At 35.6% G+C, this 14776-nt stretch overlaps 1 protein-coding gene across 1 annotated transcript; it reads right to left on the reverse strand.

Moving 5' to 3' along the window:
• Positions 1–5427: 5427 nt before the first annotated feature.
• LOC132734547 (NPC intracellular cholesterol transporter 2-like) lies at positions 5428–12392 on the reverse strand. Its single transcript, XM_060721305.1, has 4 exons — positions 12251–12392; positions 11371–11475; positions 8574–8743; positions 5428–5539 (listed from the first exon to the last, which is right to left on the reverse strand). The coding sequence occupies exons 1-4, from the start codon at positions 12330–12332 to the stop codon at positions 5450–5452; spliced, it is 447 nt and encodes a 148-aa protein (XP_060577288.1). The 5' UTR covers positions 12333–12392; the 3' UTR covers positions 5428–5449.
• Between the last annotated feature and the right edge of the window lie 2384 nt (positions 12393–14776).

The following is a 14776-nucleotide window of genomic DNA, read 5'->3' on the forward strand; positions in this document are numbered from 1 at the left end:
AAGCGGAAGTGCAGTGCACAAAAAAATAACTCCATCTTGACTAATTACAAAGTTATTGCCCTTTGTTACTTTTCCTTGTCCGGAGCATAACTTGAAAACTACTGGTTGGAATTCAAAACAACTTCATACAATGGTCAAGCACAATAAGGGAAGCGCAGTGCACAAGAACCATAACTTTATCTAAAGTAATAACATAGTTATTGCCATTTGTTACTTTTCAATTGCTTTCTTTTGTCAGGACCATAACTTGAAGACTTATGGTTGGAATTCAATATAACTTCATATAATGGTCAAGCACATTGAGAGGAAGTGCAGTGCACAATAACTATAACTCCATTTTGACAAATTACAGAGTTATTGCCCTTTGTTACTTTTCCTTGTCCGGAGCATAACTTGAAAACTACTGGTTTGATTTCAAAACAACTTCATACAATGGTCAAGCGTAATAAGAGGAAGTGCAGTGCATAAGAACCATACCTCTATCTAAAGTAATTACAGAGTAATTTGCCCTTTGTTACTTTTCCATTGCTTTTTTGTCCGGAGCAGAACTTGAAAACTACTAGTTGGAATTCAATACAACTTCATACAGTGGTAAAGCACAATAAGTGCACAAAACAATAACACCATTTGACAAATAACAGAGTTATTGTCCTTTGATACCTTTCCTTGCCATGTGCATAACTCAAAAATTAATGTTTAGAATTCAATAAAACTTCATCAATGGTCAACCACATTGAAAGGAAATGCAATATACAAGAACCACAACTATCTCTAATTGCCCACAACCATCAATCTATTTCAGTTCTTTTGCAAGGTATTCTGTTATTAGTAACTTCGTCATTTTCGAAGCAGTCTTGCGGGGGTAATAATCACATTTAGTGATAGTTTTCATTACTCTTTTTTATTCTCAACTACAATCATTAAAGTAGACAGAGAAAATATGAATTCCCAAAGAAAGCCCAAAACGTCAAATAAAACAAAGTTGCAGGCTCGGTTTGATTGAGCCTGTTCATGGACGGTACTGTCAAGTGCCTAACACAGTCTTAAGAAGAATTCAACATTTAAACATGTACATGAAATGGTAAAACTTTGAAACTAGAAATATCCGAAGATGTATTCATACGGCGGTCATCATGGAACATTCAATGTGACACACCCGTGCCATTCCATGAAAAGCGGCGTATGGTCCCCAAGTAATAGAAAGCGTGTGCCCTAATCGAGAAAACAATGGGCGGAACTAAACAAAATTTTCCATACTGAAAAGAAAGAAACAATATTTGGATATAACATGAGTGATAAATTCAATGCATATGGAACACAAGTTTCTAAGATAATTATAAGTATGTCAACATGACAGTACAGCTATAATTGAGGGCTATTCTCAAAATATTTGGAGATGATAATAATGTATAGTAACAGTATTAACTGTAATAATTAACATTATAAAATCTATAACATATATTTAAAAGAATACAATTGCCTTTTGTATTTTAATCCATTCACGGCAAAAATTGTATAATGGACTAGCCTTCCTAAAAAAGTTGGTATTATGCAGATGTTTCAAGCAGTCCGTCCGGTACAGAAGTTATCAGTTCCTTGCGAAAGTAAATGGAACTCGAACTGGTAAACTGCTTGACAGCCTGCCAAGGAACGATGCAGTGGCTTAACTGCGCTCTATAGGAGCACATTTGTCTCGGAGCACATTTGTCTCACGAAGTGTGACCGATGTGTTCGTAAACATTCATATTTGCGACAAATTGGAAATGAGACAGATGTGTTCGACACACAAAAGAAAGGACACTCGAAGCACATTTGTCTCACATTTTTCCATAAAATTCTTAAAAGGTAATAATTATGCCCGTCCGTTTACCGGCAACCAGCCATTGTTCTGTGTTTTCTGTATTTATAAAACCGTTTTTAGGTCACTTCCGGTCAGTCAAAAACTTCCTGCCTCTGCATAGGAGTCATATATTAAATTAAAGAATATCCCTGTTCTGCATGTCACAATGAAAATTTCTACAAGTGCAGCATCCAGAACCTAAACACATATGCAGCAAGTCTATTGTTATCGTTATCAATTGTGATGCGTTTATTTTCAATGCTTAAAGTTTTATAAATGATTTATGGCACTAGAAATATTCTTAGCAAAAACAAGGTAGTATCTACGGTGGCATAAAGGTGGCATACAATTTTCTTATTTATTACGCGCGCACACGATAGCTTTTACGTGGCCACGCGATACTATTACGTGCGCACGCGATAGCTATGACGTGCGCACGCGGATATGTATTCCGCATTTGGACACTGACCGGGATCCTCGCAAAGTTCGATGAATAGTTCGATGCCCCGTGAATATGTCGAACCTACAGCGGTTAGGGACAAGTGTTTTTTTTTTAAAAACAATCGGCCACGGAGGCCCTTAAATGATCTATGGAAGAAAATAAGAAGACCATTACACACGTAATTTGTTTTCATCAGAAATATATGTATGTAAAAATCGTCATTTTCCAAGAATTGCGGCTTTCAGATCCGCTATTGAAAAGCACTTACAACATGTACGAGTTCCTAAAATAATCCGGGTAATGCCATAATTATGGAATATCGGACCACTCAGAATTGTGCGAGACGCGACATTCCGATGAGACACGAAGCGAGGCACGATATTGTAACACGAGATCTCGCAATGTCGAAGTATCCCGTACCACGAATAAAAAATTTCTTCTTTAGATAGAGAAAGTATGAATTAATTGATATTCAAATAATGATTTCTGAGGAAGTTAGATGCTTGTAATCTAAAGAAATTCGCGAAACATGGTGAATAATGCGTCATAAAAATAGCAAAATGTAAACAATGTAGTATTTTGACTTCAATACAAAATTATAAATCACTTCAACTGTACAAACTGCAAAAAAAGCAGCAGATGAAAAATGCTTTAGGTAATTAGTCAATGATTACTTTTTTGGAGCTGTAAAAGTATACCAAAAATACAAAGCTTTTAAGGAATACAAATGAAAGCATTTTTCAGGCATGATGGGCCTTTAAGTGATTTTATGTAGACTATAAAGGTAATACTACTTAGCGGTATATGACCTGGAATCAATTTCTTGTCTCGCGTCGACGAATGAGATGCGAAGCGAGACGCGAGATTTCGGCGAGATGCGAAACGAGTCACGATATTGTATCATTCAATATCAACCGATTACGGTGTTCCGTTTGGACAAAAGTAACACTTTTGACTCCCTGAACAGCTATGCGCAATGGTACAAAGGTGAAATTGAGATGGTACGATGATTAAAACACGATGGTGAAGTCACGATGGTGCGATGACACGATAGAGAAAATAATATCGCGTTTTCATCATCATGCCATCGCAGTTTCATCATATCGTACTATCGTATTTTCGCCATCGTAAACATCGTCTTTCACCATAGTATCATCACGTTTTCATCATCGAACCTTCGTTGTTTCACCATCGTACAATCTTTGTTTCACCATCGTACAGTCGTTGTTTCACGTTCGTACCATTATGTTTTCACCGTCGCACCAATGCGTTTTCATCAACGTAACATCGTGCCACCGCGCTGTCACCATTGTATCATCGTGAACGGGATTTAGTTTGTGTCAGTGTACGCTTTCAGGTTAAGTCAATCAATTACTTAAATTAGAGATATTATGATTAATAGTTGTCTTTAGGTTTTCATAAAGAAAGCATAAGCAAACCTATTGATGATTACACTTGACATGACGTAAAACGGCGAACCTCGATTCTAAAAAAGAATTTCTGCCGTGGGAATAATGTGACAAATTATTCATAAAAAATGACATGAGACAAATGTGCTTTCTTGTCCCTTAAAAACACATGAGACAAATGTGCTTTCTTGTCCCTTAAAAAACTTGATCGGAGCACATTTGTCACACAAATGAGTTTTTTGGGGTAGACATTTGAGGTCCCATTTGTCTCATGTGGGATAAATGCGAACGCATTGGTCTTACGTAAGACAAATGTGCTGCGAGACAAATGTGCTCCTACAGCGCTCTGGTAAATTCAATGTGGCGTACTGCCGTGATCCGAAGTGAACACAACTGTTTCAAGCACAATGAAATTAAGCCATTGATGGTGTACAGTTTGTTTAGTCTTTCTCCCGGCAACTTTTGAAACTTTTTAAAAACAGAAAAGCGTAAATACAAGGAGCAAAAACTATTTTTTTCAACTCGTTATTTACGCAAAAGATGTTATTGATTGTATGTTATTGAGAGTTACGCAGTTAGTCTCGTTTGCGCAGTTTGAATGGACTATCTAAACGTTCTTTTTATTTGTATAAGAACTACTATATGTTGGACATATATTAACACATTTAACATTAAAAATGTCAGTGTCATTTGAATAAAAGATTCAAGTCTGTATTTGAGCTGTTCTATTTTTCATTTTTATCCATAGTGTGTTTTATATCCAAGGAATGCTTTTGTTAAAAAAATGAAATCTATAAACTTTTCGGAGCATGGTCAATACTTTGAACGAAAATAACATTGGTTTAATCATCTTTTATATAACTTGAAATAAATCAAATTGTGGCAAAGGCACACATGGTTACATGAAAAAGAGCATTTCTAGATATTTTAATAATTTATGCATCTGTAAATTTTATATTTCAATCATTGGTTGTTTCTGTTATCCCAATCGAACTCAGTACTAAAGGACTAAGGAAAAGCTTAAGTCTCGTGGCTAAAATACGAGTTTTCTTCCAACCTTTGACCTGCTGGAACTGAAAGCGATAAGCCTTCGCTACAAGTATAGAGTCGGTATGCAGTTTGACCAGAAACTAAACTGTTGGCAGCTCCAATTTTGTTGTATTTTGATATTGAAATCTTTAATACTTTATACTGTTCCAAATTCAAAGCAGGGCTTGACCATGATACCAGTTCAGCATATTAATGGTTAAAGAGATTATGTGTAACAATGATTTACCTAGTTTTCACTTAATTCCAAACTTGTATTGAAATAGTGCTGGTAAATGGCTCGGATGAAAGTGAATTGCCCCTTATGCAACAGTTTGCCACGGAGTTGTTGAAAACTGTCAAAAGGTTTCTTTCGTTATTGCGTTTTTACTCTTCGCAAAATGCGCATGCGGGAAATGCTACTTCCGTTTCTGTGGAAATATCGAATAGTAAAAAGTTCTTAATATATATATAATTGTTGAAACAAAATAATCTAAATCAAAATGACTATCTATGTCCTGTACTTTTGTTGGTGTTTTTTACACTTGTAAGATTAAAGAAGAGTTGAAGCTGAGTTAAATGACCAATTAAAGAGAACAGCTTGATTACTGCAAAACATCTGCAAATCTCAAGTAAAATGAACAAATGAAAATACTTGCGCAATGTCGTGCAAACAATTGTTATCGCGTGGGTGTTTAGAAATTAAGAAATTTGCTAGATATTATATATTGATCAATATTTTACAATCATAGCCGGAAATACAAAACAAATGATGTCCTCGTTATTCTCGTCTTTGAGCTCCGACTTTGCAGCCAATCGTAGCTATAATAGATATTAAAAACAAGTTTATACACTCAGCAAAAATAGAAACCTGACAGTGTATATTTTATTATTATTTTCAGGAAATCGATGACGGAAATGTAAAAACGAATGTTGGGCATGAAAAAGAGATGCATGCACAACATTGATATGCATTTTGTTGTTTATTAATTATGTTTAAGTTTGTTAAATTACGCTAGTTCTAAGGAAAGGGTCAAATTCAATTTATCAATTTTGTGGCTATAACGTTTTGACTACGTGCAGATAGGTTTTAATCATTTCATTAACAGTTTTAAAATGCATGCGATTTTTTCATTTAATTCAATATCGGTTGTGGCCACCTCTGGCTCTAAGTAGTGCGTCAACGCGTCGACGCATAGAATTGACGAAACGTTGAACAAGGTTATTTGGAAGATTGTTCCATTCCGCTATCAATGCATTTGTCAGTTGGAGGATATTCTGCGGGGCGTGATGTCGTCGGACATTTCTGCCAAGCACATCCCAGATATGCTCTATCGGATTCATATCTAGAGACATTGCTGGCCATGGCATGGTTTTGGCTGCAGCTATGCATTTTGAAAATGAGCATGCAAGAAGTTGTGGACGGATATAATAGGTCCGTATAGATCTGTGGCAATTCGTTCTTCTCCGTTTCAATTCGTTCTTCTCCGTATCAGACCGTACTTATTCGTACAAACCCGTGCTTATACCATAGCAGACCGTAGTGTATCCGTAGTGCCTCCGTCCTGATTCGTGTCGCTCCGTATCAAACCGTGTCGGTCCGTAACAATCCGTGTCTCTCCGGGGGCTTTTGGTGGTAAATCCGTCGAACTCTGTACTCATACCGTTGTGTGTCCGTACTGGAACCGTAGCGGTCTACGGAATTTCACATTTCCGTAGTAATCCACAAACGATTTGACCGTAGCTCTTCCGTGGCATTATCCGTGAATATGTGACCGGGGCATTACCTGCTGATTTCGAATTATGCCCTGCAGACCCCTGCTTTTAATTGTTGTTTAATAACAAATTAAAATTGAGCTACACACAGTATAGAGCATGGTCGGTCATACTGTACGTTTGGGCAGACTGACCTAGCTCTAAACTGGTTGCAAAGGCTTGACACTTTCGGTTTCAACAGAATACAGGTTAAACTAGTTGTCGTTCACAAATTGAAAGTAGAATGATTATTCTGAAATATTACTGTGTTGCATAATAAACTTTTTGGTGTTGACAATGTCGCGCTCATGGTTAGCTGAAGGGATTTTTGTTATTGAACTATTTCATTTGAGTAGTCAAAAGAAGTCCGTGCACTTATGGAGCCTGGTCAGTCTTAACTTGAAGTTGGAGGCTGGTCAACTCTAGGCATGTCATCAATAACGTTTGTGTTAAGTACCATCGTTATAAATACCCAATGTGTGGAAATAAAATCCCGCCTATACGTGTTATAACAAGGGAGACAATAACGGTAGAAAATGGTATAACAGTTATGAATGAGTTATCTATGCCTTGAACACAGTCAGTGTTTATCATTCAATGATTTATTTTATTTAAATGTATATATTTGTGCCCATGTCTATTTTGTGCACGTCTCAAACGTATCTATCTACCTTTCATTAAATTTTGAAGGTTATATAGTGTCTATTACTATGGTTTATACACAGGCAAACTGTTTTAACGGTTATTTGTCAGTTAAGAAAAAAGAAAGATCTAAGTGTCGCCTTCAGATATTTAAATACAAATACTCAATTCATGTGAATTAGCCAATTATATAAACTTTTTTTTCTTTGTAATGCAAATATTATCATTATAAGCAAATGTTCTTCAAAATTGTACATTTGACTTCAAGTGGACTTCCTATTTACTTTTATTTTCATTTAAAATTGTATTTATATTGCTCTATCAGTGTAAGCGAATACCAAGTGTGATTTTACAATTCAGTCGGCTTTGAATTTCTTAGAGAACTGTTTTGGTAATATGAGGATATCCCACTAGCAAGACCGCGACGTACCTATAGAAATACAAGAGCTGAACATCGGGGGATTCATCAAGCGATAAAACTACAGTTTTCTCTTTTTCTATGTTACAATGTTTATAGCAAGAACAATTCTCGAAGAAGAAGGATGTTTCTCAAATATTGCATTTCAATCTTTGTTAACGTTTTACCTTTTGCCTTTTAATGTGTATTGAATTTGGTTAACTCAAAATTTGATCTTAAATAAATTCACCCCGTAATGCTTAGTTGATCATCGTCATGGTAAAAACCATACTGGCTTATAATATACCGGTGTTCCAAATATATTTTTTTTCAGCATTTATAAATCGTTCAGTGCGGTTTTTTTTATTTTATATATTTTCATCTGTTTTGTACTAACTACTTATAAAAGAGATTATTGGTCCAGTTGTTGATAACTTCTTCCTTTGAAAATGATTACTATAGAATGGTTACCTTGAATTGTATATGCAAATAATAATATATTGCATTCATATGCCAACTCATTATTAGACGCCGCGTACACGCGGCAGCTAGTAGATATGCATTCGTCTATTCAGAACAGTTCAACTTAAAATCATTCGATTAAAAATCATTTGAACATTATGCAATTCGCTCTTATATTTAAATAGACATATTCTCGGTGCAAGTGAAGTATACCAATCATTTAATGTTTACTTGTTATCCAATTTATTTTGCTTCGACCTTTGTCGCAACAGACAAACATTTCAGAATTTCAGACATTGCATTTGTTTGTGAATTAATGCCTGAGGTTCTACTTTTTCACAAAATATGCAATTTAATTATTTAACAACGAGCACATACAAAGAACATGAAGAACAATTGATCAGTACTTCGGATATTCAATTGTAATAGAGAACAATTGCCAAGGCTGATTTTGTGCATTACATGTGACTGTTTTTCTTATACATTTTGTGATGAATATTTATTAATCTTTATGGCTTAATGGTTAACTTTTGAATATTATATGTATATATGTATCTTATGTTCGGAAAAACACAACAACTGCATGGAATATAAAGTTACCGGTTTGACTATAGGGCACTGAACGGTGGCAGTGTATGTTTGTTGTAGGCCAGCCTGTATAGGGCATGTCAAGCCATTACCACATGCGTTTATCGGTGACGCATTGACTGGTGTTGGTACTCCAGCTATTATACCCGTTGCAAAATTATAAGCACTCTGGTGGGTAATCCCTAGAAAAAAAATTAACGGAATTTATAAGAAGCAATGATGATAAAGGCATTTTAGTTAGTCCTGGTCGGGCGCAGGAAATCCGTATAGATTCAATTGACGCTAGCACTGTAACGCCGCATATAGGCTGTTGATGAATATAGCTCTCCTGAGAGATTTATCCGTTGTGCTGTTTATGCATGCTGCTCTGTAACACCGCAAAACGTCCGTACCGCAAAACGTTCGCGTGTGGACGTTTTGCGCTGCATATCGTACACATGTGGACGTTTTGCGGTGCATATCGTACTTAGTACGTTTTGCGGCGAGAGTGTGTATTTGCGCCGCATATCGTCCACAATTTCTGTAGTAAAATATATTCACGAATACTTCAAGGACATTTATTCATCTTGAATAATAATTTTACTAGATGTTTTGCATTGAAATTGAATAAACGTAGATTACGACTTAATGTAAGACAGTGCTTCTTTGATCGACGTATTATCACCGGGCACAACAGCTTCAACATTTTTGGACAGACACTTGAATGAAGTTATGGGGTTTCCATGACTCGGTTGCTTAATCCTTAGGCCATGCTAAGAAGGCATTGATGGTTTGGCAACAGATTTAACAAGTAAAATATAATAATTATTACTAAACTGTGTCCGCTTTGCAAAAAGGTCATGGTGGCCTTATATCGTCCACCTGCCTATAAAGGCTCTACATGACAAGGGTAGATAACATTGGATATTACAAATAAAAAGCAAGTACATTTCATGTACTTGGTCAGAATCTGGGTAACTGATATCAGTACTCAATTCTACATATGAAATGGTCATCAATATCCAAATATCTGTAAATGACAAAGATATGGTAATTTAAGCAAAATTCAATAGTGACCTTGAGGTCAAGGTCAATATTATAGTTGAACTATTCAAGATGTCCGTCCTGTCATAAATGTATGAATGACATCTGATCATTGATAAGAAAGAAATGGCAGTTTTATCACAATTCAATAATTTGACTTTAAAATATGTCTTTTTTTATTATTCAAAGGCAAATTACTCTTGACATATTCAGTCGTTTTAGCTCATAAATGAACTTGATCGAGACCTTATTGTTATACATATTCTGTATAAAATACTTTAAGAATGGAGAAGAAACGAAAGCACTAACAAGGTGATATATAGTGCGTTTTTTGTTGTTGTTTTTTGTTAGATTTAGCCTATATTCTAACTTTGTTGAGATTTTATGGTCATAGATATTCTGTTGAAAATTGTCAAGATTAAAGAAGAAATGAAAGCGTTGGAGTGGTAACAATGTGAAATATAACAGATATTGTAATTCAAGGACAGATAACTCTTGACATATTGCTTAGGGTATGTGGATGCTAGAGTGGTAACAAGCTAAATTTGGACGGACAGACAGACAGACAGGCGCATACTCAGGTGAGCTGAAATCAACACACAAAAACACCTGATAAATACTGGTCAAAATTAACGAAAATTATATAAGGTTTAAAATATGGACGAAATGCGGCAGGACCATGCCTTTTTGCCGCAAAATATACGTCAGAAAAATGTGGACGATATGCGCCGCAAAACGTCCATATACGTACATTTTGCGGTACGGACGTTTTGCGGTGTTACACTGCTCTCCCACAGCCATATTCGTTAAGTACAAACGAATTAAATTTACGAAGAAGAAGAAGAAGAAAAGTTTATTTCCAACTTGTACAAATAGAGTACCTCGTTGTTTCAAGTACATATAAAATATCATGAAATTAACAATTTCACAATGATAAGGAGCATATGTCAGCTAATTCAACATAGAAAATAACAAAGTGTGCAAATGTATAAAATGCATTATGCATACGATGTACAAATAATTTAAACAATCATTATTGTACTTTAACAAATATTTGAATTTATCAACACTCCTAACAAAGATCCAAAGTATATTTGACTTTATTACTTAAATTAACTGAAAATACTAAATAGCTTAATTTATTGTAGTTCTTTATATCACTATTGATTAACCTGTACTATTTAAGACACATGATTAAATTTACGGACTTTAAAAGTGATGCCTCGCATCGACGAATGCAGTTTTAAACAAACAACGTCGTCATTAGAAAATATAAACTTGTATCATCATTAACGTAATAACAAAACGTCCATCATCCTCATCAAATATTAATATCATCTGACGGTATCAGTGTTAGTAAATGTAGAAAAACTGCATAGTTTCCTACTCGCAGTTATAATTTTTGTAAATAAAGAAAGTTATTTGATAGAAAATGGACAGCTACTTACAGAATAAAACAAGGCAATTATATTTTTTAGTAGAGCAGAATCACACCAAAGAATTCCTGTTCTACACTTGCTCTTAATTGAGCCAACAAATTACATTACTTCACGTCACGCCACGCCTCACCACGTTTCAACACATCATCATCAGGGTTCATGTGTTTGCGCTCGTGGGTTCGAGTCCTACTCAGGGGCATGCCCACGGTATCTCCTTTGACACTATTTGCTGGTAGCGGATTCGGAGTGAAGTTAAAATTAATAAAAATAATTGAAACTTTTATAATCGAACATGAATAAATATGTTCAAACAAAAACGTTTGTCATAAAAGGGCACATGTACTCACTGGGTGTAAAGGTGACATGCGTTGTATAATCCTGTAACGGGTGTATTATACAAGGCTCGCTGTTGCATGGTTCCAACACTATGGAATGGATTTCTGCTTTTGACCCTGATAATGGACATACGGATCGGAAATAAAACAATAATTTTCAAATAAATGTCGAAATAATTGCTTTCCTGAAAAGGAATGTTTCGTCTTTACAAGTAAAAATATGTTAAGAGAATATAGTTATCTTTTTATTTTCGTCGTATTTTCTATTATTTCTCGTTTTAGTTTGTTTCATCAACGTTATACAATCAAACAAAAATAGGTAAGCAGCAAAAAGAAATGTTCGTGAAGTTGGCAGCCTAACAGCCTGAAGTTGGCAGCCTAGCAGTCAGGCAGCCTAGCAGCCTGAAGTTGGCAGTCTAGCAGCCTAAAAAACTAAGGATAGTACAAACATGAAAACTGTCGGATATGAATCGGTAGCACATACTAAGACCATTCCACGTCTTATTTCAATATCGGGATCCTTATTTTTTAAAACATTGAACTCTTTTTTTTTCATCCTGACGCTCCGAAATTTGTGACGTTAGCAGCCTAGCAACCTGGCAGCCTAGCAGCCTAAAGTTAAAAATTATGTTAAGATAAAGTTCAACGTCTTAAAAAATAAAGATCACGATATTGAAAAAAAGCGTGGAATGATCTAAGGAAGTGCTACTGATATATTTTCGACGGTTTTCATGTTTGTACTTTCCTTAGTTTTCTTTAGGCTGCGAGTCTGCCAGGCTGCCAACTTCAGGCTGATAGGCTGCCAGCTTCAGGTTGCTAGGCTGCCAACTTCACGAACATCAAAAAGAATCATTATTTGTTTTATGTATTTATGGTTGAAAATCGTACATACCGCAGTCAATGTAGCGAGTCAAAGTCACCGCAAAACTTGTTGCAACACAATAGATTGCAAATACTACCACAAGTTTTAACATCTTGAGAAATTCTGCCTTATTTTCAGAGCTCTATATCTTATCTTTAATAAAAGGTCACGATTTTACTTATCCTGAGCAAGACTTTCTCATCCTGAATATTATTTCAAGATATCATAAAATTCTGACCTTTTGACCTTAGGCGGATATGTAAGTTGATAAGATTAGAGTCGAAATGAAGATGTGTTCGAAAATTCATTACGTTTGTTCTAAGATTCTAAACTGCTTCAAATTGAATATTAAAAACTGAAATATTAAAAAGGTCTGCATGTGAAATTGTAAAATCTGAAGGGGAGTGGTGACCTAGTGGTTAAGGTGTCTGCTTCTCAACTCAGGGATCATGGGTTCGAGCGCTAATCGGGTCACGACCATGTTTCTTCAGTACTGGTTGATTCCAGGAGGTGACTCGGAAATGATTAATATAAATTGCAAGAACTCGTTCGCAATCAAGCTTAAAACCAGTAACATCTGAAAACGTCGTTCAACGCAGAAAAATTAAAAATCATGCAGGTTCGATTTTATTGATTCTGTATACGGGCGGCAGTGATAGAATTGGTGCAAGTAAGCTTCCACGTCCCAAATCATTTGCTTCATTCAAGATTTAAATATACAGGTGATAAATTTTAGAATTTTATTATATCCTCATATTTGATCATACACTTTGCTATTCCAATGACCTCCAATCAAAAGAGTGTACTTCAAACGAGAAAACAATAATGATCATTCTAGTTGTACAAACTGGGGCTTAAAGTTAACGTTTCAAACAAGGTATCTCTAACCGATTTTGATTTTGACATAGTTATTTCTACTGTGAAACAAACGCACCTCAACGTACATACGTATTGAATTAAACATTGCAGATATCCCAAGGGCAATGAAACAGAGTTTAAAAGTGAAAAAAGACTCGTTTTGATCGACCTCTCACAACCCCTCGGTTTGTGCACGTCGCCGAGTAGGTGCACAGGGCATCGGTAGATTACTTATCAACCTACTCGACAGTGAAAGCTGTTTTTCTTTGCCCCATGCAACGTGTAAGACGACAAGTTCGCATGTTTTCTACAGCTCGGAGTTACGTATAAGAAGGCACGACTTAGTTTGCATGAAGTTAGCTGCCGGTGTCCTGACTAAAGCCGAGGCAGACCCTTTGCTTACACAACAGCCCTTTTCAAAGCTAGCACTTTTTCATATTGTCTCAGGTTACTTTACATTATGATTCTCATTTGCCCCCGTACAGTGACCCTTTTTAGACTCATAATACACCGTGGACATTGCATGGAGGTAAATTATCACCACTTTGTACTTCAAAATTAAATCTTCAAAAAAATTCAAAATTCAAAAATTTAATTCAAAAATTAAACCTGAACTGGTGACATATCCGGGGTCCGTACTCAACAGCGAAAGCTGCTTTTTGTGCCTTAACGGACGAATGGACCCTCATTAAACATAGTCTACCGGTGATGTTTCTTTTCAATTTTCGAAACAACCTGTGATTTTCTGAGCACGATAAATTAGAAAAGGGTGGAAACCTGAAATTAAAGTCCAACAACTGAGAATGGAATTTATCTATACATTTTTATAAATTTTTCAATTTCAATTCAATTTAACATGCATGGTACATAACAGTCGCTACCTATAGCTGTATTTCAGTCAATTACATTTATCAATAATCTGACATAAGTCAGCTGCTGTTAAGTCATGGTTTTGGTGAAGAATGTGCACAGGGCATTTCAGGGGAAAATATAGCATATTTAGGAGTAAATATACATATTTTGGGTATGGGTATACAGCCTTTATTCGGCTGTAAGATAAATGAAAAATCTCACTGAGTTGATAGATGGTTTTAGAGCACGTTTTCAGTGTCGTTATATTTTTCGGTCCTTCGGGATCATTGATGCAAGCACTATTAAGGAATGAGAATTGAGTACCGCTTAAGCCGGTGCTAGGGGGGCGTGAGGAATGTTGCACTTATTCATTATCCCTTGTGTACAGACTCAATCAAACCGAGTCTGCAAGTTACATGTAATTTTGTTGTGATTAATGCTTTCAAGGGATCACATTGTTTCCAGATTTTGATTCTTATCATTTTAAGTAAGAAGCGATAAATGTAAAATAGTTTGTTGTAAAAGTAGTGAAATGTAAACAAAGTAGTACTTTGACTTCAATACAAAATACTAATTCACTGGAACTGTATTAACTGCCAAAACAACAACAGATGAAAAAGATGGTTCAGGTAATTGGCCAATGAGTTACCTTTTAGAAACTATAAAAGGATACGTAAAATAAAAGGTTTTGAAAAAAACAAATAAAGCATTTCTGAGACATAATGGGCCTTTAAAGTGATTCTAACATCCTTTTTGTGGTGTTAATGTGATGGGTACAATGTTATGTATATTGAGCGTAAAAGCAATAGAGCACCCAACTTTATAAATTATATACAAACACTTCCG

The sequence above is a fragment of the Ruditapes philippinarum genome, unplaced genomic scaffold, assembly GCF_026571515.1.
Source record: "Ruditapes philippinarum isolate M1 unplaced genomic scaffold, ASM2657151v2 ctg4498_1_1_1_1, whole genome shotgun sequence".
In the NCBI taxonomy this organism is placed as follows: domain Eukaryota; kingdom Metazoa; phylum Mollusca; class Bivalvia; order Venerida; family Veneridae; genus Ruditapes; species Ruditapes philippinarum.